This window comes from Canis lupus, chromosome 21, assembly GCF_048164855.1.
Source record: "Canis lupus baileyi chromosome 21, mCanLup2.hap1, whole genome shotgun sequence".
Taxonomy (NCBI): domain Eukaryota; kingdom Metazoa; phylum Chordata; class Mammalia; order Carnivora; family Canidae; genus Canis; species Canis lupus.
Genome location: NC_132858.1, coordinates 4,273,644 through 4,295,440, shown reverse-complemented (window position 1 = coordinate 4,295,440; position 21,797 = coordinate 4,273,644). Strand labels below are relative to the sequence as shown.

The window sequence follows — 21,797 nt, the reverse complement described above, 5'->3', positions numbered from 1 at the left end:
CTGTCAAAGGTCAGGACAGACACCTAGGGCCCCCTAGAGCCCTCACTCGAGTGGCCAGTCCCCCTGGGTGCCTGGGCAACTGCTCTGCGACCTGCTCCCCTGCTGCTGCCCCTCCTGCAGGTCCTTCCCTGACCATTGGCTCCTCACCTCTGGGATCTCCAGGGGCACACGGCGCACCTGCATGCCCTGCAGAACCACGGGCCTTGGCTGCAACAGGTTCAGGCTGCCCGCTGCCTCAGGGACATCAGCCGAGTGGAAGCTGGAGGAATGTGAGTGGCGGTCCCTGTGGGAACAGCAGCCATGAAGACTGGGGCCACTGTTGAGCCCTGGGACAGCGGTGGGATTAAGGCCACAGGGGGCTGCTCAGATACCCAAAAGGAGGATCTGGAGAAAGCAAGTGGCAGAAGTGCCTCCCTCCCAGGCCCTGGGCTTCCTGGAAGCCTCCTGCCTAGAAAGGTCATGTTCCTACAATGTCAAAGGATCCCTGTAAGCCTGGCCTTTGCTGCTCCCCACTCCCTTCTAGAAGTTCTGAGCTGCCCCTGCGAAGAAAGAGAAAATCCCCAGAAATGGCAACCCACCAGGCTGCTGGCCAGGAGAGCTCAGGACTGGGGACTCACCACGCTCCGTTGGCTGCCTGCTCCCCCTGCTGCCCCACGGGGTTCTCATAGCCGCCTCCAGCTAGGCCAAAGGTATAGGAACGCCGCACGCCTGGGTCAGGGGTGTGGGACACAAGGCAGCACGTCAGGGACAGGAGCCCTGGACCTGACCCAAGTGGACCATCTGATGAGGAAGAACCCCATCCCCTGGTCCCCTGCATGACAGCCCAGCCCCTAGGGACCACAAGCTGGAGCAGAGCGGGCCTGTGGGTCAGCCTGCCCTGGGTTTGGGTCCCTGTTCTGCCATTTGCTCAACTGTCACTTCAGGTTGTGCCTCAGCTTCCACAGAAGCAGAGCAGGGATAACGAGACCACCCACGTCTAGCTGCAAGTGTGACAGCAGGCAGCACAAGTAAAGTGGTCGCTACAGACCCGAAAGGGTGCTAAGTACCCAATAGAGCAAGTACTACCACTGGGGCGACAAAGACGTGCAGCAGAAAGGGGCGGGGGGTGGGGAATGCTGGGATCAGGGGCTTGGCCACAGGACTCAGAGAGGGGCTCACCGCTTTCGTCGTAGAAGTAGTGCACAGCACCCTCAGACGTGTCATCGAAGGTGCAGGCTTCGTGCACGGTGGCACCGGCCCGTGTGAGCAGCAGCGAGGAGGCGAAGTGCAGGGCAGAGGGCAGTGTCAGCGCCCGGGAGTGAGAGGCAGCCCGGCCACGCTGAGCCTCCTGCAGGCTGCTGAGGAGGGGTCAGCACTTAAGTGAGCGCCACTCAGAGCCACTGGCCCCCACTGCCCCTCTGACCAACCAGTAGGTGCTCACCTGGGTGGGGAACCCATGACAGAGGCTGGAGGAGTAGGGTTGCTGCCTGCATTGTGGCGTCTGCGGATGGCCTGAGTCCGCCACACACTGCTTGTGCGGTCCCGTTTGCCAGGCTCCTCAGCTGCTGCCCAGAGAGAGGTCCCATGCGTAAGCCAGAGAGACTTGGACACAGCCTTGGACATGGTTGGGGCGAGGGAGGACAGGAGGGGATAGCTGCTCCTGCACGGAGCTAAAGGTCAGGCCTAATCCAACTGTGACCTGCCTCTGGGGCCTAGCCAGGTCACCTAACCACTCATGACTCAGTTTCCACATTTGGAAATAAGGACAAGATCTTCCCCTGCCCTGCTGACAGCCCAGGAGAATGAATGTGGATGCTGAGAGTTGTCGATGGGTAGGTGCTTTGTGCAAACTACAGGACCTGGAGCTGAGTGTCTGAGGTCTCCCAGCCCTGCTTATCTGAGGGGTTCGGCAGGTGTCACTCAACCACTCAGTCCACATCCACCTGCTGCCTGAGACAGAGGCTAAGATGACTCTGACTGGCTCCACTCCAGCGTAGCCCTTGTCCAAACCCACGCCCAAACCTAGCTCGCCTCCCTACCCCCACCCCCCAGCACAGCAGGCACTCACCTCCCCCCACAGCACCTTCCTCTTGCAGCTCCCCCCGCCAGCCGGGTTGGTTGGCAGCAGGTCCCCTGTGGACCTCAGCAGGCAGCAGAGCAGGCTCAACAGAAGCCAGCTCCACCCCCGCCTGGGCCTCCAGCTCAGCCTTGGAGCCAGCCAGGGGGGCCCTCAGGACATCACCCCCTGCCCCATCCATGCTCAGCACACGGGCATGTGTTTTGGCGCTGGCGGTACTAGGCGTCCGCTGGGTCCCATAGGGCCGCTTGGGGGGTACAGCAGTCCCCTCCTCAGCCCCATGAGGGGCCCGTCGCTTCCGGGGTCCCCCTGCTGCACCACGGGAGCTCTCAGGGGAATAACAGGAAGTAGAAGAAGAACTGTCAGTACTGTAGCGGCGCTGAGATCGGAGGCTAGAGGCTGGGCTCAGTTCACTGCCCTCGCTGGTGTCTTCATCCTCAAAGAAGCCCCCACTTTCAAGCAGGGGCCGCCGAGGGGCACGGCCAGGAGGAGAGTGTCTTCGCATGGGTGGCCGCCGTTTGGTGGGTCGCAGCAAGGCCAAGTCCTTGGGCCGCACAACCAGGAGTGGCTCAGCTGGGCCCGGTGGTGTCCCTGCTCCTATGACTGTATCAAAGGAACGCAGCGTGTCATCTGAGGGGACTCCAGCATCTGGCGATGCAGGCAGCTCAGCCTCAGAGGGTGGGTCTGTGTCGCTGCCCTCCGGGGCTTGCCCACCGGGAGGGCTGTCCAGGTGGGTTGAGTTGGTCTTCTCACTCTTGAAGCTGCTCAACGTCTCCCTGTCAGTGCCACTGAAGCAGGAATCTGAGGAGCCTGCTTTCTGGGGCGTGGGCTCACCCGAGCCCCGCCGGTCCAGGGGCTGGTAGCCGCCTGCTCCCCGGCGCTGTTCCCGTCGACTGCTGGTCCTCACCAGGGCCCGCTCAGGCCGGGTCAGGGTCAGGAAGCTCTTGCTCAGCTCCTGGCTGAGGCTCCCCTTCAGAAGGGGGCTCATGGGAGTGTCGGCCACACTGCTCCCACTCCAGGGGGCTCCATCCCCAGCCAAGGGAGAACGTTCTGAAGAGTCTGTGCTGGGGAGAGAGGGGTCTGGGGCAGCCCCCGGGGGTGTCTGGGGAAGGTCTCCAACTATCAGAAAAAAGGAAGACAAAATGAGGGGAGGGCATGCTGCAAAAGGAACCAGCTGCTGAGGGGGTCCTGTGGCCAGGCCACAGGATGAGGTAGGCTACAGGACGGGGCAGATGGGGCAGGACAACGAGAAAGCCCCATCCTAAAGGACAAAGAGAGCTCCGGAGAAGCAAAAGTTGAGGTGACTCAAAGACCAGATAGCTAGTCCTCCCCCTAAGCCCCTGCCACGTCACCCCCACTCACTCAGTTTCTCCTGTGAGCTTAGCTTCAGCATCTCTCGATCCGCTGAGGTCACGATCACATTATTGCTGCCCTGCTCTCGCACCAGCTCCTTGATGTCTGCAACCACGGCCCCACAGGTGTCAGCAGGACTTCGAGGCATCGCTGTGCCATCTCATTCCACACCGCCAAATTCAGACCTGAGCAGCAGCCACCTACCTCTGAGGGGCCCAGAGTCCTCCATCCGGGGCAGCAGCTCCTGAGCAAAGAGAAAAATGAAGGAACAAAAAGAGTAAGAAGTAGACTCAGGACATACCCCAATGGGGATGGGCTCCCAGGAGAGGAGTGGGACGGGGTAGCTATGGACCACTCACCGAGACCTGGTTGAAGCCAAACACAGAATGCTGGGAGCTACAGCGTACCGGGGGTGTGGAACTCACTTTCCGAAACACTGTCATTTCCACTCCAGGGTCCCTAGCAGTGGAGAAAAGCATCAGCTTTCAGCTAACCTCCTGCCCCTTTATACTATACTTCCTCCACTACCCCAGCACTCCTTTCTTCTCAAAGGTCCTCTCACAAGTCTGGGGCTGACCACAGAACAAGTGCCCACCTGCTCATGGACCCAATGTCCCTAAGGCCCCAGTGCTTAAGCCCAGGCACTAAGCACCCTTAATTCCCAACACAGCCCCTCCGAGACTCACCTGGGCAGACTGCTGTCCCCCTGTGCAGGCTCCTCCTCTGGCTCCCCCATGGTAGAGTTACGCTTCTCCACAATCTCGCCCTGATCGAACATAGCGTGTAACCGATAGTTCACAGTCTTGATGGTAGTGAAGATGACAGCCACCACGAGGCAGTACACGCAGGCCACCATCAAGCTGGGGGGCAGGACCTGGAGGTGGCAACAAGTCAGGTTCCCCCTCACGCAGCCCTGTCCCTATGGGGTAGACCTACCACCAAAATCATAGCTAGTTCACAAGAGTTCATCACCCATCCCTCGGAACTGCTACAAAGACCCTCCTCAGGGAACTCTGTCCTCTTACTGAAGAGAAATTAAGTGAGAGACTCAAGGTCACCCAGCCCAGGAAAGGAATAATTTGGCCACTTCTCCATATACCCCCAAACTCTGCAGGGAGTCCTCTGTCTCCACAAGGCATATCCCCAAATCCCTGCCAGCTTGGCACCCCTCCGTGACATCTGCCCTCCCTTTCCCCAGAGGGGGGTTACAGGTGGCGGGAGCATCTCACCATGTACAGCAAGAAGGGAAAGGTGAGCAGGAAGATCCAGACATAAAGGTGGAAGCAGTTGGAGAAGGTGCTCTGGTGCGGGTCGAAGAACCAACCGCCGGTGAGCGAGGCCCACACCCCCTGGCGCAGGATCTGCAATACCTGCGACCCCATGGCCCCGCCGCTGCTGCGCGCGCCCCCCTCCCGGGACCCTCATGGGGGCGGCCGCCGGCCCACGCCCCGCCTGGCGCCCGAGGGCCCCGGGGCCCGGCCTCGCGCTCACGCCATGGCCTCCCACAGCCGGAGAGAGGGGTCGGCTGGGCGAGGGGGCGGGCAGGGGGCGGGGCCGACCCGGGCAGTCAGCGGTGCGAGGCCTGGACGCGGGGGTGGAGCCTCATCAGGGGCGGGGTCCAGGCCCCCACCCCTGGCCCACAACTGCTCCGAGAGGCCGAGCCGGTAGACAGGCGCGGGGCACGGGCCAGACCCTCGTCGGCGGCATCCAGAGATGGGCGTGGGGTGGGTGCTCCGGGGATGCAGGCGACGGCTCCCTCGGCTCCGGCCCGGGGAGAGCCCCGGGACCCTGAGGTCCACTTCCGGGGTTACAGGTCACTCGCTTCGGTCTCCGCGATCGCCCGGCTACTGCGGGACCCGGCCCAAGGGGGAGGCCGGAAGGAGCAGCGAGCCGCCAGCCAGCAGTGGCGCATGCGCCCGACCGGCCTAGTTGGGACCCGGAAAAGGAAAACTTGAAGGCATGAAACCTGACGCACGCGCAGGAAGGTCGTGGAGCGCTAAGACGCGGCGGAGCCCTTTGGGCGTGCGCGGAGTCCAGGCCTAAAAGAGCTCCAAAAGTGGTAGCGCTAGGGCGCATGCGCACGCCCAGGCGTTGTCCACCCAGCGGACACCCCTGGGCGGAACCGAAGGGATAGTTGAGTGGCCACTGAGTAATGGCGGGATTAATTGGCACAAAACTCTCTCAGTGAGTTACAGGAGGTGGAGCAAAAGGAGGCGTGGACTTCTCGGGGCTACTGCGATAGTTGTGCACCACCGAGGCACGCCCCTCTCGGTCCGCCCCTTTCAGTGTAGGACCGCGTACCCGCACTCACGCCCCAAGCAGCCTCTACTTCCGGGTCAGAGCTCAGACTTAGCGGGTGGAGAGCTACCCTCCAGAACAGGCATGAATAATAGAAATAGGATAGCGTCGCTTTTCTTAAAGTGACAGGCTCAAGGCAATGGGGGGGGGCGGGGTCTGTCCATCCAGCAGCTGTAAGGGCAATTTGGCTCTTCTGAATCCAACCACTGGGCGAAGTTCAGAATTACAGTCTCAGGTTTCCGCCCACTTGGCTTGGGGTGAAGAAGTGGATTGTTTCCCAGGTAAGGGGAAGAGGACAGTCTTAGACAACTCGTTCCAAGAGTTTGAGATGCAGCCAGTTCCGTCTTCCAGTCTTGCCCACTCCCATCCCAAGCAGAGCTTCTGGTCCCTATTTCAGCTATGAAGGGAAGGAGGCGAAAAGATGAGTTATGCAGTCCTGCAACTTCGGAGCCAAGACTAGGCTTGCCCCACTCCCAAGCCAGGTTCTTTACCCCGTTTTGCGGATGCGGATGCGGAAGGGATGGCCTGTCCTTAGCAAAGACCAACCCTGACCCTGAACCTTCTGCGATGGGTGTTCGGGGCGATCATCCCCTCCTGCCCTTCATTGCCCGCCTACCCGGGAACTCCCGGGACCGGCGCCGGCAGCCTCTGGGAGGGGAGCAGCGCTACCCGCCCGCGTCATCTGATGCTGTTTCCTGCAAGAAGGAGAAGAGCGGAAAAAAGTGAAACTCCACCCTCCACCTCTGCCTCCCGCCCCCGGGGCCAAAGTACAAAGGGAGGAGGAAGAAGGGAACGGGGTTGGAGCCGTCGGGCTGAGGGAGCCGGACTGGGAAGCGGCAGCTCGGCCAAACTAGGAACACGCCAGCCACCCCCTGCGCAAAGAGACCCAACGGAGTCCCCGCGCTGCCCGTTGCGGACCCCACCTTGCACTTGGCGAGTGCTGGAGCCAATCTCCCCGGACTGCTCTGGGACGGAGGGACTTCAGGCCCCTCCAAGCTGGCCATGGTGAGACGCAGGAGGCCCCGGGGTCCCACCCCCAGAGCCTGACCACACTGCCCTGGGTGGCCCTCTAGAAGCCCGAGATGCGGGGGGCCGGGAGTCAGTACTCCTGGCTCCCCAGAGAGGTGTGGGTCTGGAGCTGAGGGCCAGGGCCCGGATGCCCAGGTTCCGGGACTAGGGCCTCAGCAGCCAGCAGGGGTGGGGACCAGGGGCACCCAGGGAAGATACCCTGCTTGCCCCCAAATCAACTCCAGCCATGGAGCCCTTGAAGAACCTCTTTCTCAAGAGCCCGCTGGGGTCATGGAACAGCAGTGGCGGTGGGGGCGGTGGGGGCAGTGGCGGAGGCTGGCCAGAGGGGTCCCCGAAGACAGCGGCTTATGCCAACCCCGTGTGGACAGCCCTGTTTGACTATGAGCCCAATGGGCAGGATGAACTGGCCCTGAGAAAGGGCGACCGTGTGGAGGTGCTGTCCCGGGATGCAGCTATCTCAGGCGATGAGGGCTGGTGGGCCGGCCAGGTGGGTGGCCAGGTGGGCATCTTTCCATCCAACTATGTGTCTCGGGGCGGTGGCCCACCCCCCTGCGAGGTGGCCAGCTTCCAAGAGCTGCGGCTGGAGGAGGTGATCGGCATCGGTGGCTTCGGCAAGGTCTACCGCGGCAGCTGGCGAGGTGAGCTGGTGGCTGTGAAGGCAGCTCGCCAGGACCCCGATGAGGACATCAGTGTGACAGCCGAGAGTGTGCGCCAGGAGGCCCGGCTTTTCGCCATGCTGGCACACCCCAACATCATTGCCCTCAAGGCCGTGTGCCTGGAGGAGCCCAACCTGTGCTTGGTGATGGAGTACGCAGCTGGTGGGCCCCTCAGCCGTGCCCTGGCTGGGCGGCGTGTGCCCCCCCACGTACTGGTCAACTGGGCTGTGCAGATTGCCCGTGGGATGCATTACCTGCACTGTGAGGCCCTGGTGCCTGTCATCCACCGAGACCTCAAGTCCAACAACAGTGAGTTTTGGGGAGCATGGTTGGAGGGTGGCATAGCCCAAGCACACACCAGCCAACTTCTCAGCTGAGTCCCCTGGGGATCTACTCGAGGCAGGAGCTCCTTCCCTAGGGGAGTCCTAGTAGAGTCGGGGTGCCATTTACCCACACTGGCCGCAAAGCAGGAGACCCAGGCACCGAACAGTCCTTCAAGCCCCAGCCTCAGGAGTCTTTGACCCTGGCTCACAGCCACCAGGTTAAAAAATTGGGATCTCTCAAGTGAGCCATAAGTGTCCTGCCTAACATGGGCACCACTTCAAGGCAGTAGAGCTCTGGATGCTGGCAGTCATCTTCTTCCCCCCCTAAAGTTCATGCCCATGCTGTTGATGCTCTGTTCTTGGGGTAGAAAGCTCCTCCAGAACAGAGATCTTGGAGAGGAAAGCCCCCACTAAACCCCGTGGTGGTCAAGGCTGGGGACAGGGCTGGAATTCTGGCTCTGCCCATACCCCTGACTACATGACCTTTAACTGGTTATTTCAACTCAGAGCCTCAATTTTGGACTCTGTAAAAAGGGAGTGACCAGGAAGGTGAAATGGTGTAAGGGGCTGGGTGAGCCTGGTGTCTGCTGCCTGGCACACAGTGGGTCTGCAGCTATGTGGGGGAACATTCGAGGGCTGGATCACCTAGAGGGCTTTGCCTGGAATTAGCACTTAGGGTGGGCCTGGTGGGGTTAAGGGAGACTCAAGCAGTCCAGTACAGCATCTCCAGCCATTTCAGGCCCAACACACTGCCCAGCATGGGCCCAAGACAAGCGAGTGACAGGTTCCGAGGGCTTCCTGGAGCAGATAAGCTTCACACCAGGCCAAAAGCAGGCACCCTGTTGGATGTTCAGGTAGAACACGACCAGAGCAAAGGCAAAGAGGCAGGACTCAGAGCCACCTACCGTGCCCCCAATAGTGGGGACACAGAGCTAGATTTGCCAGGGAAGGGGGGACCAGGGTCCAGGCTGTAGAGCAATAGGAAGTGCAGAAGGAGCTGATGGGTTATTGGAGAGGCTTGGGCAGCTCTTGGTGGGGGGTGAGCATAGATATTTTGGACCGCCTGGCTTGGGCTGGCCATATACAAGTGGCTTCTGGGGAGTAGGACGCCATAACCCAGTAATATCCGAGTCCTTGCCAGGCCCGGAGGGACAAGGAAAGGCCTGCCAGCCACCCCACCTACTCCTCTCATCCAGTGGGGTACTTCTCACTGCTCAGCCTGGTGCTAGCCCTCCAGGGACCCCCACTCCCTGCCCCAATCCAAGGGAGATTCCCCGAAGGCTTTGGGGGAGGGGACTCCCTTCTTCTGTTTTTCCTCCAGTTTTCTTTCCAGAAAAAATGGAACAATAGCCCAGGCCCCTGCTCCCCACCCTCCCCACTGCTTCCTGCGTTTCCTGCTGCCCCTGAGCCGGCTTCCTGCCCCTGCTCCAGCCTCTGCTCCCTCCCCACCCCAGCTGCCTGCCGGGGAGGAAAGAACCAAGGGAGGGGGGTGCTGTGGGAGAGGAAGGAGCCAGGGATTGCATCCCCCCCCTTCCCCTGTTTCTCTCCCAGAGTCTGGGTGATGGTGAAGGACAGGCCAGGTGCCCTCAGCCTCGCTGAGCCTGGCCTCCCACCTTGGAGACCCCAGTCCTCGGCTTGGGGTGCTGTCTGTGGGATGGTGGGGGGAGTCCCTGGGCTGGGGGGGGCAGAGGCAGGAAACAATGGCGTGATTTTCCTGGACAATGGGGGCCTTGTGAGGAAGCCTGGCGGGGAGTGGAGGGGGAATTCTCTGGGCCCACGAGTCACAGGACTGACCAGCCAGCCCAGCCTGGGTCAGACCTCCCCCAATTTCTCCCCCAAAGGACTCCCTTCCCAGTTGGAGACCTGGTCTCAGCCTCCCAGAAAGGAGAAGTAGGGACCATGGGAGGGAAGCGGAAGAGGCGTGAGCTGCCCAGGCCACTCCCTGGCCCCACAGAGGCTGGCCTGGGGAGGGGGGTGGGGGCCAGGGCCCTGAATGGGACTGAGCTTGGGGTCTCCAGCCTTCTCCGCTCCAGGTGGCCCCTGACCACCCCTTCCCCAAGGTCCATATCAGACACCAAAGGGGCAGATCAGGTTGGGACAAATTCAAGGCACTTGGAAAAAAGCAGGGGATGCAGAGGTGAGGATGAGGCTTCAGAAGTGTCAGGCCAAGTTGGTGGTGGGAGGTGACAGGCCATTAGGACAAAGATGTCCCAAGATTTTGGATGAGAGGCTGCGTGTCTTTGGGCTTCAGATTACCTGATGGAAAAGGGGAGGCTGGCCCCCCAGCCAGAGAGGCTGGTGCAGAAGCCCTTCACTGGTCTGTGAGGTACGAGTGGCTAGAGACCTGACCAGTTGGTCTTCAAGAGGATGGGTGGGTCCTGTTACCAGAGGAGATGGGAGTTCCTCTCCAACCTCCATACATAGACCCCTTTGCCTGGTCCCACTCCAGCCACCTGCCCCCACCCTGCTGTGGTTCTGCGTTGGAATGAGCTTGTGTAGTGTCTTCTAAGTGGTCCAGTTCTGAGCTTCCAACAGCCAGGACAGAGGCTGTTGCAAAGCCGGGAGGACCCTTGACAGAGGACAGCAAGGAGAGTCCATATGAGAAGGTAGAGGACTAATCTTTAGGACAGCTGACAATCTTTAGGGTACTCATACTAGATGTCACCCCCTGGGCTAAGGATTTAAGAAGTATGATTTTGTTTGGGTGTCTGGGTTGCTCAGTCAGTTGAGCATCCAACTTGATCTCAGCTCAAATCTTGATCTCAGGGCTGTGAGTTCAAGCCCCATGTTGGGCTCCACACTGGGTGTGGAGCCTACTTAAAAAATAAAAAAGTGTGATCTTGTTAAATACTTATGACAACCATCTGAGGTGGGTTTTGTTATCATCCTTAGCTTTATTTTTTTTTTTCATCCTTAGCTTTATTAATTGTTTGGGACTCAGCGTCAGTCTGGCTCAGAGGAGAGGGTGGATTGTAGGACCATTCTCTGAATCAGGAGAAATTGTAGGAAGATTTGCTGGTATGGTAGGATGATGAAGGTGGTTGTTGAGGGCCTTTGGACATCAGACAGGGCGATGATGGGCAGCTGAATTGGTTTCCGACCTAGAGCTCCAAATGTGGGAGAAGCCAATGGGGAGTGGGCAGTGGGGCACTTGGGAGAGGCCAAGACAGCCTGAGGGCAGTGGGCAGAGGTTGAGGAGAGGCCAGGCTCTGAGGAACACTGGCACTGGAAAGGATGAGGTTAGAGGAGGGCCTAAGGAAACAGCAGAAGGGGCACCTGGGTGGCTCGGTGGTTGAGTGACTCAGGTCATGCATGATCCCGGGGTCCTGGGATCAGAGTCCCACCAGCAGTGAGCGTGCCTCTCTCGGTGTCTCTCATTAATAAATAAATAAAATCTTTAAAAGGGGGGGGGGCAGCAGAAGCAGGCAGAGGCCCCAGAATCAAAGACAGAAGGGAGCAGGTGGACAGCAGTGCCAGTTGCCCCCACAAGGCCCAGAGAGTTTGGCCTGCGCAGGATCGGGGGTTATAGCTTTATGCCTGGAAAAGTGAATATCCTAGTTCCGCCACCAGCCCTGAGAAGTCCTCCATTTCGCCAGGTTAGGTTAGGTGTCCATCCCCTCTGCCCCAGCCCCAGTACCTTGAGCTGTGCCCAGAAGGGTGCTGTCACCCTGGACAGGAGAGCTGAGAGGTGCATGTGCCCTAAAATGACATATGTGCAGGAAGGTATTTGGCTTGGATGTCACTTCTCTGCAGTAAGTAGAAAAGTGAGAGGCCCTTTCAAACCCTCGATGAGTCTATGACTTTATCCCCTTTCTGTCCTCAAAACCTTCTCATTTGAGCCATGTTTGTCCTGATGAGAGATTTGCAAGTTGCTGCTTCTCCTCTCTGTATAGAGTTTGGTGGCCCCATCTGGGTCAACACCGTGAGCCCCTGCCAAGTCTGACCATCCAATCCTACATTTGTCCCCAGCTTCTTTCTTTTCTAAGAACCTTCAGTTCTTAGACCCCCTATTTCTTTACATCCAACTGCATCAGTAGATGTCTTTTGTTGGAGTCTTTCTCTCCCGGGAGTGGTTGTACTAGCCAAGAGGCGATAAGGGGACCAGGGGCCTGCTGGGCTTCCTCTCTCACCAAGGAGTTCCCTCCTGCTCCCTCCTGCTCCCCTCCCAAGAGAGGTTCTAGTTCATTCTCCTGCTTCAGCAACATGACAAGACACATTGGGTTTCTATCCAATGCAGCACTAGAGAAAAGTTAGAACACTGGATTTAGAACCACATAGATGTGGTGGAAATTTGTTCTTTATTTGCAGATGATCTTGGCAAGTTCTCTGCCCAGTTTCCTTTTCTATAAAATGAGGATAATGGTGTGTACCTCAGAGATTGCTTTGTGAGTGTTAGAGCTGAGTGTATATGCCCCGCCCCAAGTAGCCCCTCCACAAGTTTCCCAGTATTGCTATTTCTCTCTGATTTTACCCCAACCCCAGCTGTAAACTCTCCAGAGCAAGATCACTTCTATGCTCCCAGTACCTAGCCTGCATGTCTGTCAGGTGATGGCTTGCTCCTAGCTCCTCCCCTGTCCCCACTACCTGATGTGGAGCACCCACAATCCAGCCCCCCTTTTCCCCAGTTCTGCTGCTGCAGCCCATTGAAGGTGATGACATGGACCACAAGACCTTGAAGATAACGGACTTTGGCCTGGCCCGAGAGTGGCACAAAACCACACAAATGAGTGCTGCGGGCACCTATGCCTGGATGGCTCCTGAGGTCATCAAGGCTTCCACCTTCTCTAAGGGCAGCGATGTCTGGAGGTGAGGCCTGGGTAGAGACTGGGCAAGGCCATCTGTGGGGCTGAGGAGGACACAGGTGGCTGCCAAAATCTAGGGCTGGGTAGAGAGGCAGTGCCCAGTGGAGAGGGACCCGTCATTTGGTTCCTAGTTGTTTTGGGGTGAAATGGCAATGAGTAGGTAGAGGAGTGGATACAGACCTTTTGTCTCGCCCACAGTTTCGGGGTGCTGCTGTGGGAGTTGCTGACTGGGGAGGTGCCCTACCGTGGTATCGACTGCCTTGCTGTGGCCTACGGAGTAGCCGTCAACAAGCTCACGCTGCCCATCCCATCCACCTGCCCTGAGCCCTTCGCACAGCTCATGGCAGGTAAGGGGAAGGGGCTGGAGGAGGCGGGGCAGAGCTCCTGGGCACAAGACACATCCACCCACAGACCCCTTCTCATTCTGTCCCCCCCTCCACTCCGTGTCCCCAGACTGCTGGGCGCAGGACCCCCATCGCAGGCCCGACTTTGCCTCCATCCTGCAGCAGCTGGAGGCGCTAGAGGCGCAAGTCCTGCGGGAAATGCCGCGGGACTCCTTCCATTCCATGCAGGAAGGCTGGAAGCGCGAGATCCAAGGCCTCTTCGACGAGCTGCGGGCCAAGGAAAAGGTGGGGGGTCACGAGGTTGGAAAGGAACGCCGGGAAGTGCCTCCCCGGTTTCCTTGGGGCGGGGCAGGGCGGGGGGCGCCGACGCTAGGGCCCAGACCCGGCTGATCCCACCGCCTTCGCTGTTCGGGCACAGGAACTTCTGAGCCGCGAGGAGGAGCTGACCCGCGCGGCGCGTGAGCAGCGGTCACAGGCGGAGCAGCTGCGGCGGCGCGAGCACCTGCTGGCCCAGTGGGAGTTGGAGGTGTTCGAGCGCGAGCTGACGCTGCTACTGCAGCAGGTGGACCGCGAGCGGCCGCACGTACGCCGCCGGCGCGGCACCTTCAAGCGCAGCAAGCTCCGCGCGCGGGACGGCGGCGAGCGCATCAGCATGCCCCTCGGTAGGGGGCGGGGGCGGGGGCGGGGCGGGGGCGGGGGCGGCCGCGCTGGCCACACTGGGATTGGCCGGCGGTGTTGGCGGGCGGGCCGGGGGCGGGGCCCACAGCGCTGTTTCCGTGTGTGGGCGGGCTCTGGTGGAAATCTCTGCTGGCGGCCGGGCAGGGGCGGGGTCAGGAAAGTGCCGGTGAGGCCTTGGGGACCCGGACGGTGTCCTCCCGGGAATCAGCGAGTCCGCCTCACTTATGGTGGTGGCGGCGTCCAGGCTGGCTGCTTCTCTTACCGAGAACCCGGGGCCCGTGAAGGTAGTGATGCTGGCCTCGGTCACAGCCACCGTGCCAGGCCCGGTCCTTGCGCTGCCTTGGTGGCCCGGGAGCTGGCCGAGAGGACCCTGAGGGTTGGAATCCTGGCTCTTGTCCACCACAAACCTGTACCCTGCTTCCCCCCCCAACACCAGATTTCAAACACCGCATCACTGTGCAGGCCTCACCTGGCCTGGACCGGAGGAGAAATGTCTTCGAGGTCGGAGCTGGGGATTCGCCCACCTTCCCCCGGTTCCGGGCGATCCAGTGTAAGAAACCTCTTCCCGTGCTTCCCCCCGCCCCTTATCTTTCTTTCAGACCTTGTCTTAGGAGGTGGATTCCACCCACTGTCTCCTCCTCTAACTCCCCACATCCAGGCTCCCTTCCCTGTCTCTAGACTGATAGCTCCAAGTTCCCTGGACAGCATTCATTTTATCTAAATTTGGAGAAGAGAAAAGTGAAAAAAGTAACTTGCCTAATGTCACACAGCTAATGATGGGCAGGGCCAGAATTCAAACCCAGGCAAGTTTGCCACAGTGTGCTAACTATTAAGCACAGATGCCAGCGGAAGGACTAGATGAGATGTCCCACCCCATTGCTAGCCCAGGACACAAACCCACCTACTCCATCTCAGTTCTGCTCAAATTCTCTGTGGCCCCAAACCCACCCTCAGAATGGTATGGGTTCCAGCCTCATCCCCCATCCTCTAAGAAGTTGTCCCTGGTGCCCACCTCTCATGATAGGGTTCTTGACCTCAGCTCAGACTCCCTGGTTTTCCACCTACAGTGGAGCCTGCAGAACCAGGCCAGGCATGGGGCCGCCAATCCCCCCGGCGTCTGGAGGACTCCAGCAATGGAGAGCGGCGAGCATGCTGGGCCTGGGGTCCCAGTTCCCCCAAGCCTGGGGAAGCCCAGAATGGGAGGTGAGCGCCTGAGTGCCCCCACCCCAGCATTGTCCACCTCCCAGTAGTTCTGAGATTCATGAAGTCCAATCCCCTCCACTCCCCAGGAGAAGGTCCCGCTTGGATGAAGCCGCGTGGTACCTGGATTCAGATGACTCATCGTCCTTGGGATCTCCTTCTACACCCCCAATGCTCAATGGTGAGTGGTTTTATCTACCCCACAGCAGACTCTTGCTGTACTCCTGTGGCTACTGCAGGGAGAACTATAGGAAGTTAATCCTGGGTTCAGGCCTAGCCTGCAAGAGGGAGCTTTCCTAGCCCTGTGGAAGCTACTGTGCCTCAGCAGGCTGTAGGGAGGGAAGGAAGACAGGGAATGGTACTCCCCATTTGGGATCCAAAGGAAACTGGATTCAGAGAGGGGAGGGAGACCACCCATGCATAGTGGAGCCAGGCAGGTGGCTGCCACACTGGCACTTCTCAGAGTCCCTTCCAGGGATCCTCTAGGTAGAGAAGAGGATAAGAAAGCTGAGCAGGTGGGGATCCAGGACCCACTGTCACTGTATCTGGGGCAGTTCTGAGCTTCTCTGTCCTCCACGAGGATAGCAGCAATTACTAGGTGCCAGGCATTCCATCGGATCAACAGCCCTGTGAAGGATGTGCTATTATTATTGCCATTTTAGATGAAAAAATTGAGGCTCCAAGAGGTAAAGTAACCTACCTAGAGCCTTCAGCTAAGGATTAGAACTCAGAGAGACTTAGAAGCTTTTTGAAGAAAGAGTTGGGTACATACACACTGCTTGGGAAGCTAGGGGGTTGGGCAGAGAGCAGGGCCCCGGTTTCAGAGGGATAAGGGCTCAGCTCAGGATTGGCAAAGGGTAGGAAGCTGCATCCTTCCTTGCCTCTGGGTCCCGTCAGAGCCCCTGTCACCCCACCCAGCATATCACCTCCACCCTTACTTAAGTTATACTTGATAGTAGTAACAACGGGTAACATTTACTGGGTGCCTCCTACGTGCCAGACAATGCTGTGAGGTGGGTATGATCATTAGCACCATCATAGAGAGGCACAGAAGGTTATGTGGTTTGATGTAGGGCACACAGCAGAATAGAGATTTGAACCAAGGACTGACTCCAGAGGCAGGTCCTAGACATCTGCAGTACCACTCCCCAGTCCAGAAATTTTACTGCCCCCAGCTGGCTGTGCTGCAGGGACTGAACTGAGAATTAGAAGGCCAAGCAGGCAGCTTGGATTCACCTGCTCTGGAGCATACCAAGCTAGAAGGGCCAGGAGAGAACTTAAAGTACCATCAACCCAGGTGTGTAGGTTGAAGCAGCCCCTACCATATTCTGCAGAGCCCTCTGGAGGAAGCAGGACTAGGGACACAAGGGCCTGAACCCCTCCTTCTCAAGCTTGCACCTTATCTGGAAGGATCTCACCAACCTCAGCCCAACTGCTGGCCGAGCACTGGGTTCCCCGAGCATAAGCCCACACTCCTGTGGCTGTCTTGAGCCCACAAGAGTACATGAACTTGACCTACAGCCAGAACCAGAAGCCTGGCTGAGAATCAAAACAGATCCTGTGAGATTGCCCTAGGCGTCAGCCATACTACTGGGGAACAGGTCGCAGTAAGCTGCCTGCTGATGGATGCAGTCAGCCTCTACCGAGAGAACGAGAGAACGTCCCTGTGCAGCACGTTGTCCTCGAGCCACTGTCACATGGCACCTCCTCTCTGTGAGGCCCCATGGAGGCGATTTCACCTTCATCTCTGGGTCAAGGGTCTCTGGGTCTCTGCTTTATCCTAAACTACGGGGTTGCCAGCTCTTCATGCTAGGAAGCTTAGAGGCAAATTCAAGGAACTCCTTGCTGCATTACCTTGAGCAAGGCACTTAACCTTTTGGAAACCTGTTTCTCAGGCCACTGAGCACAGGAACGTCTTTATGCTCTCATTTTGTGCGGGTACTGATGTCCACCTTCCCTTAACTTTGTCTCATTTCTCTTCCTGGTTTTGTTTTTTGTTTTTTTTTTTTTTAAGATTTTATTTATTGGGCAGCCTGTGTGGCTCAGAGGTTTGGCGCCGCCTTCAGCGCAGGGTGTGATCCTGGAGAACCGGGATCGAGTCCCACATTGGGCTCCCTGTGTGGAGCCTGCTTCCCCCTCTGCCTGTGTCTCTGCCTCTCTCTCTCCTCTCTGTGTATTCTCATGAATAAATAAATAAAATCTTTTTTAATTTTTTATTTTTTTAAGATTTTATTTATTTATTCATGAGAGAGAAAGAGAGAGGGAGAGAGAGAGAGAGAGGCAGAGACCCAGGCAGAGGGAGAAGCACGCTCCATGTAGGGAGCCCGACATGGGACTCACCCGGGTCCCCAGGATCATGCCCTGGGCCAAAGGTGGCGCTAAACCGCTGAGCCACCCGGGCTGCCCTCTCTTCCTGGTTTTAAACATGTTTTCCCCTATTCTGTTTAATATCACTGTAAAGGGTGAGTTCCTTCACCTTAAAGTGGTATCATAACAGTCACCTTAGGTGGTTGTTGCTAGGGTCATAAGAATGGACCCTTCCATCAAACATGTATTGATGCATTTTATGAGCCAGGCATGGACCTGTAAGAAATCAGCCCTGCCCTGACCCGGGAGAGGGCCTAGTCTGGTGGATGGGGCAGCTCAGAAACAAACAAGTAGAGCCGACCGTAGTAAGTGGTGGGGCAGAGGCAGAGGCTGTATCAGGCATGCATGCTGTGAGCAATAACTGCTCAGGTGAAGAGGGGTTCAGGGAAGGCTTCTAGAAGAGGTAAAAGCTCTTGTTCTCCTCTAGGTGTTGCCAACTCCACTTCTGACACCACAGGTGTGGCTCATGTTCAGTCCTGACATAGTCTAGCTGGAGTTATTAGCATCAGACCCCCTGGGTGAAGGTCAGTGCCATAAGCCTGCCCCCCACCCGAGTTCAGACTCCGGTCATGAGTCCCAGGTGTCACCTGTGCTTCTGACCAGCCAGTTCTAAATCTCAGGTTCCTCCCCCTTGGGCATGATAATTGGCTAGAGGAGCTCACAGAACTCAGGAGAGCAGTGTACTTATTAGATTACCAACTAAGTGTAAAGGACCACAGACCAAGCACAACCAGAGAGAAGAGATGTGCAGGGCAATGTATGTCGGAGGGGGTGTGGAGCTTCAGTACCCTCTCTGGGCATGCCACCCTCCAGCACCTTGATGTACTGACCAACCTAGAAGCTCTCCGAACCCTCTGGCTGGGGTTTTTAGGGAGCCTTCATTATGTGCACATGATCAATTGATTAATCATTGGCTGTTGGCGATAGACCTCAATCTCCAGCTGCCTAGTCATGTGGCTCATTCCCCTGGCAACTAGACCTCCATTTTTTACAGGCTTTCCAAAAATGACTTTGTTAATATGAACTTAAATGTGATTCATAGGGGCTGGTTAGGAAGAGCGGAAGATGCTCCTTTTACTTCTACCCACCTATCACTGAGTAAGATCTGAGAGTTTTAGTTAGAAGTTCTGTGCCAAGAATGAGATGAAGACCAAATATATATTTCTTACTATAATTAACAGCACCACAGCTTCACAGAGGAGGCGCCCTTTCACCTAGGTGTTAAATGGTGAATAAGAGATCATGGAAAGCCAAGGTGGAGAAGGTGTGCTGGGCAGAGGGAATAGCGTGTGTGCAGACACCGGGCTTATCACACCCGAGGAAAAGGAAGCTTGGCTGGAACTCAGAGGAGAGCTGAGAGCCAGGGAGTTGCAGGCCTTCATCCCCCAGGTCTGTGGGGCCCAGCCCAGTCCCAACAGATGTCAATTGAGTGAATGAGTGGGTGAAGCTGGAAAAGCAGGCAGGAGCCAGTTCTGGAACGGTGATGGGGAATTTAGCCAATTTGCATTTTAAAGGCAGGGGCCTGGATAAGGAGGGATAAGTCAAAGACTGGATCAGGGTTGTAGCTGAGAAAAGGGACCCTGAACCAAGTCTTGGTAGTAAAAGCTCAATTTCCCCAGCATTGCATTTCTTCCTCTGGACACTCAGCCCCATGTCCCACTCCAGGCCTGGCCCAAGGTACGTGGAGTAAGGGAAGGCTTTGAAAACCTAGCCGAGGAGCTTGGACTTTATTTTAGTGGTAATGGAGAGTGGCAAGTTCTAGCGCCAAAGACGACTTTGGGCTTTGTGGGAGGCCATCATAGGTGGTGCTACCACCACCCCCTCCTCAATGTCAGGTTCCCAACACTCACCCCTGGTGGTCTAGAATGGAGTCAGGCCAACTTTAGGCCCATAGGTAGGACACTGATGTCCTGAAATCCAGAGCAGAGTCTGGCCAGGAAGTAGTGGAGAGCAAAAGACTCCGTTGCCTCCACCTGGAGTGAAGCCATCTCTAGCCCTCACTGGCTGTGCAGCCTTAGACACACCCTTAACCTCTCTGAGCCTGGAACCCCTGGGGCACGAGGATCAGACAACATAATGCCCCTAACTCACTGAGCTCAGGCCTGGCACAAACAACTGACCACCCGAGTCTCAGTTTCCTCATTTCTAGAATGAGGACAGTGATGTGTGCCTCTCCGGGCTGTTGTGTACAGTATAATTGACCTGTGTGCCCAGTTCAAGCTACGGATGGAATAAGAGCAGGTGGGCAGAAGGACCAGGGCTGAACAGCCAGGAAGGAGGTGGGCACAGGGCACAGGTCCCAGCTCTGTCCCTGGAGCCCTGCAGATGCCCCTGGCTGCCCATTAAGGCCACTGAAGTCAGCTGGGATCTGGCCTCAGCTTACCTCCTGGTGGACCTCAGCTTACCTCCTGCTGGACCCAGCCCCACCCCTTCTCTTCAGCCCAGCCCCCAGCTCTGGGCTCCAAGGCACCTAGCTGCCTCCCAGGCTTTGCTCCTGCTGGCTCCTTAGCCTACACTGCCCTCCCATACCCACCCCTTCTGAAAGGCCAAAGTGAGAGAGAGAGAGAGAGAGAGAGAGAGGTGGGGGGAGGCCGGCGGGGTGGAGGAACTGGGTGGGGGAATAAGGGAGTCAGGGGAGACGTTGGTGGGGAGCAGAACTCAGTCCTTGTTCCAGGGCCACTGAGGGGTCCCTGGGGTCCCCGCCCGAAGACGGCCTAACATGTGCCCGCCCCCGCTGCCAGGTAACCCCCCGCGGCCGAGGGGGAGCCCGGAGCCTGAGGAGCCTCGGCGCCCAGGCCTGTCGGAGCGCGGGAGCGGCTCGGGGACGCCCAAGCTGATCCAGCGCGCCCTGCTGCGCGGCACCGCCCTGCTCGCCTCCCTGGGCCTGGGCCGAGACCTGCAGCCCCCCGGGGGCCCGGGCCGGGAGCGCGCCGAGACCCCGCCGACGCCCCGCGCACTGCCCTCCGTGTCCCCGGCCGAGCCGCCCCCGGCCCCGCTCCTCCGCCTCTCCCCCAAGACGCCTGACGCCCCCGCCTCCCCGCTGAGCCCCGATGCCCCCGGCCCGCCGGCCCCCGCGCCCCTGCTGCTGGAGCTGGGGGTCCCTGTGGGCCAGCGGTCGGCCAAGAGCCCCCGGCGTGACGGAGAGAGGCGTGGTGAGTGGCCAGTGGCCGCCCGCTGTGGGGCCGGAGGGGAGGGGGCTGCTGGATGCCAGGCCGGGCCCTCGGGCACTGGGGGCGCCTATGGGGGGCTGACTGCCAAGTTCAGTCACCCGGGGGGGTGGGGGGGGATGGGGTGGGGCCCGGCCTGGCGGGTTGTGAAATACTAGGAATAATCATCGTGGGGTGAGGAGAGCAAACGCCTACTGGTTGCTAACTGGCGCCAGGTGCTGTTCCTACTGCCTAGAGACCTTGTCTCACTTAACAACCGGGGGAGTGGGGGGGACCCTGTGCGCAAAGCACTCCAGTCATACCCATGTTTTAGATGAGGAAGTCGAAGGCACAGAGATGGGGGACTCAAGGCTCCCACCAGTACCAGGCGGAGCTGGAATCCAAGTGCAGGCCCCTCTACCCCAGAGATCTTGCTCTTAACCACTGCATAGTTAAACAGATGCACACACACACACACACACACACCCAGCAGAGCACAACAGGGCGGGGGGCATGGAAGTTCAGAGTCAAGCGCTCCCTGTGCAGATGGTAAAACCCAGGCCCAGAGCTGGGCCGTGCCTCGGGTGGATGCCCAGGACCCGCTGGCTGCCTGACCCTAGGCCCCCTCTCCCCACTCCCTAGGAAGTACTGTCTCACCCCCACCCGGGATATCGCGCTCGGCTCCTGGCACCCCAGGCACCCCACGCTCACCACCCCTGGGCCTCATCAGCCGACCACGGCCTTCACCCCTTCGCAGCCGCATCGACCCGTGGAGCTTTGTGTCAGCTGGGCCCCGGCCTTCACCTTTGTCTTCGCCACAACCTGCGCCCCGCCGGGCACCCTGGACCTTGTTTCCAGACTCAGACCCCTTCTGGGACTCTCCACCCGCCAACCCCTTCCGGGGGGGCCCTCAGGACTGCAGGGCACAGACCAAAGACATAGGTGCCCAGGCCCCGTGGGCGCCAGAGGCAGGGCCGTGAGTGGGCCGGGCTGCTCCCCCACGCTCCAGCTGCCCTAAAGGAGCCACAGTATACACTGGAACAGGAGCCGGGCAAGCCTCTGTAGCTGCCTTGGTTTCCCCCAGGGACCCCACCCCTTCTGGGGGTCAGGAACACTACACTGCACAGGAAGCCTTCACACTGGATGGGGGGGCCTACGTCCCCCGACACACCTGAAACCTGTGGGTCCCCCGACTTACCTGCCCCATTGGGGCCCAACACTGTACCCAGCTGGTTGGGAGGACCAGAGCCTGTCTCAGGGAATTGCCCCCAGGGTTGGTGCAGGAAGGAGGGGATGTGCCTGGGAGAGGGGCCAGCCTCAGCTGTCACCAGCACTTTTGACCAGGCCCTGCTACTCTAGCCCCTGCCCCAGGGCTCAGTGCCTGGGCACCCCCCCCACCCGCCCTCACCTTGCCCTGGGGTCATTTGGGGCTAGGACTCTCTGGGTGCCTTCCTGCTGCCCCGGCCAGGGTTGGGGCCTCGGCCTCAGGATCCAATGAAGCCAAATAAACTCTCCAAGCTGTCTCCCCAGGCATAGCCTGTCACC

The 21,797-nt window shown here is 58.8% G+C and overlaps 2 protein-coding genes across 7 annotated transcripts in view; one reads left to right on the top strand and one right to left on the bottom strand.

Moving 5' to 3' along the window:
* The window catches only part of PCNX3 (pecanex 3), a 20,915-nt gene extending 15,300 nt beyond the window's left edge, over positions 1–5,615 (bottom strand). The window contains exons 1-10 of one of the 6 annotated variants that reach the window (XM_072791820.1): positions 4,639–5,615; positions 4,096–4,283; positions 3,769–3,868; positions 3,614–3,653; positions 3,419–3,514; positions 2,048–3,175; positions 1,421–1,544; positions 1,159–1,337; positions 618–708; positions 148–283 (exon numbers count right to left, since the gene is read on the bottom strand). In XM_072791820.1, coding sequence (XP_072647921.1) covers positions 148–283; positions 618–708; positions 1,159–1,337; positions 1,421–1,544; positions 2,048–3,175; positions 3,419–3,514; positions 3,614–3,653; positions 3,769–3,868; positions 4,096–4,283; positions 4,639–4,791 — 2,235 coding nt within the window. In that variant the 5' untranslated portion in view covers positions 4,792–5,615. The remainder of the gene's footprint in view (positions 1–147; positions 284–617; positions 709–1,158; positions 1,338–1,420; positions 1,545–2,047; positions 3,176–3,418; positions 3,515–3,613; positions 3,654–3,768; positions 3,869–4,095; positions 4,284–4,638) is intronic. The other 5 variants (XM_072791818.1, XM_072791819.1, XM_072791821.1 and 2 more) reach the window with 5 other exon arrangements.
* On the top strand, positions 5,601–21,785 carry MAP3K11 (mitogen-activated protein kinase kinase kinase 11). The gene is made up of 10 exons (XM_072791830.1): positions 5,601–7,701; positions 12,341–12,521; positions 12,716–12,864; positions 12,971–13,146; positions 13,280–13,523; positions 13,976–14,089; positions 14,607–14,742; positions 14,829–14,920; positions 19,848–20,258; positions 20,895–21,785. The coding sequence occupies exons 1-10, from the start codon at positions 6,963–6,965 to the stop codon at positions 21,230–21,232; spliced, it is 2,580 nt and encodes an 859-aa protein (XP_072647931.1). The 5' UTR covers positions 5,601–6,962; the 3' UTR covers positions 21,233–21,785.
* The last annotated feature ends 12 nt before the right edge of the window (positions 21,786–21,797 follow it).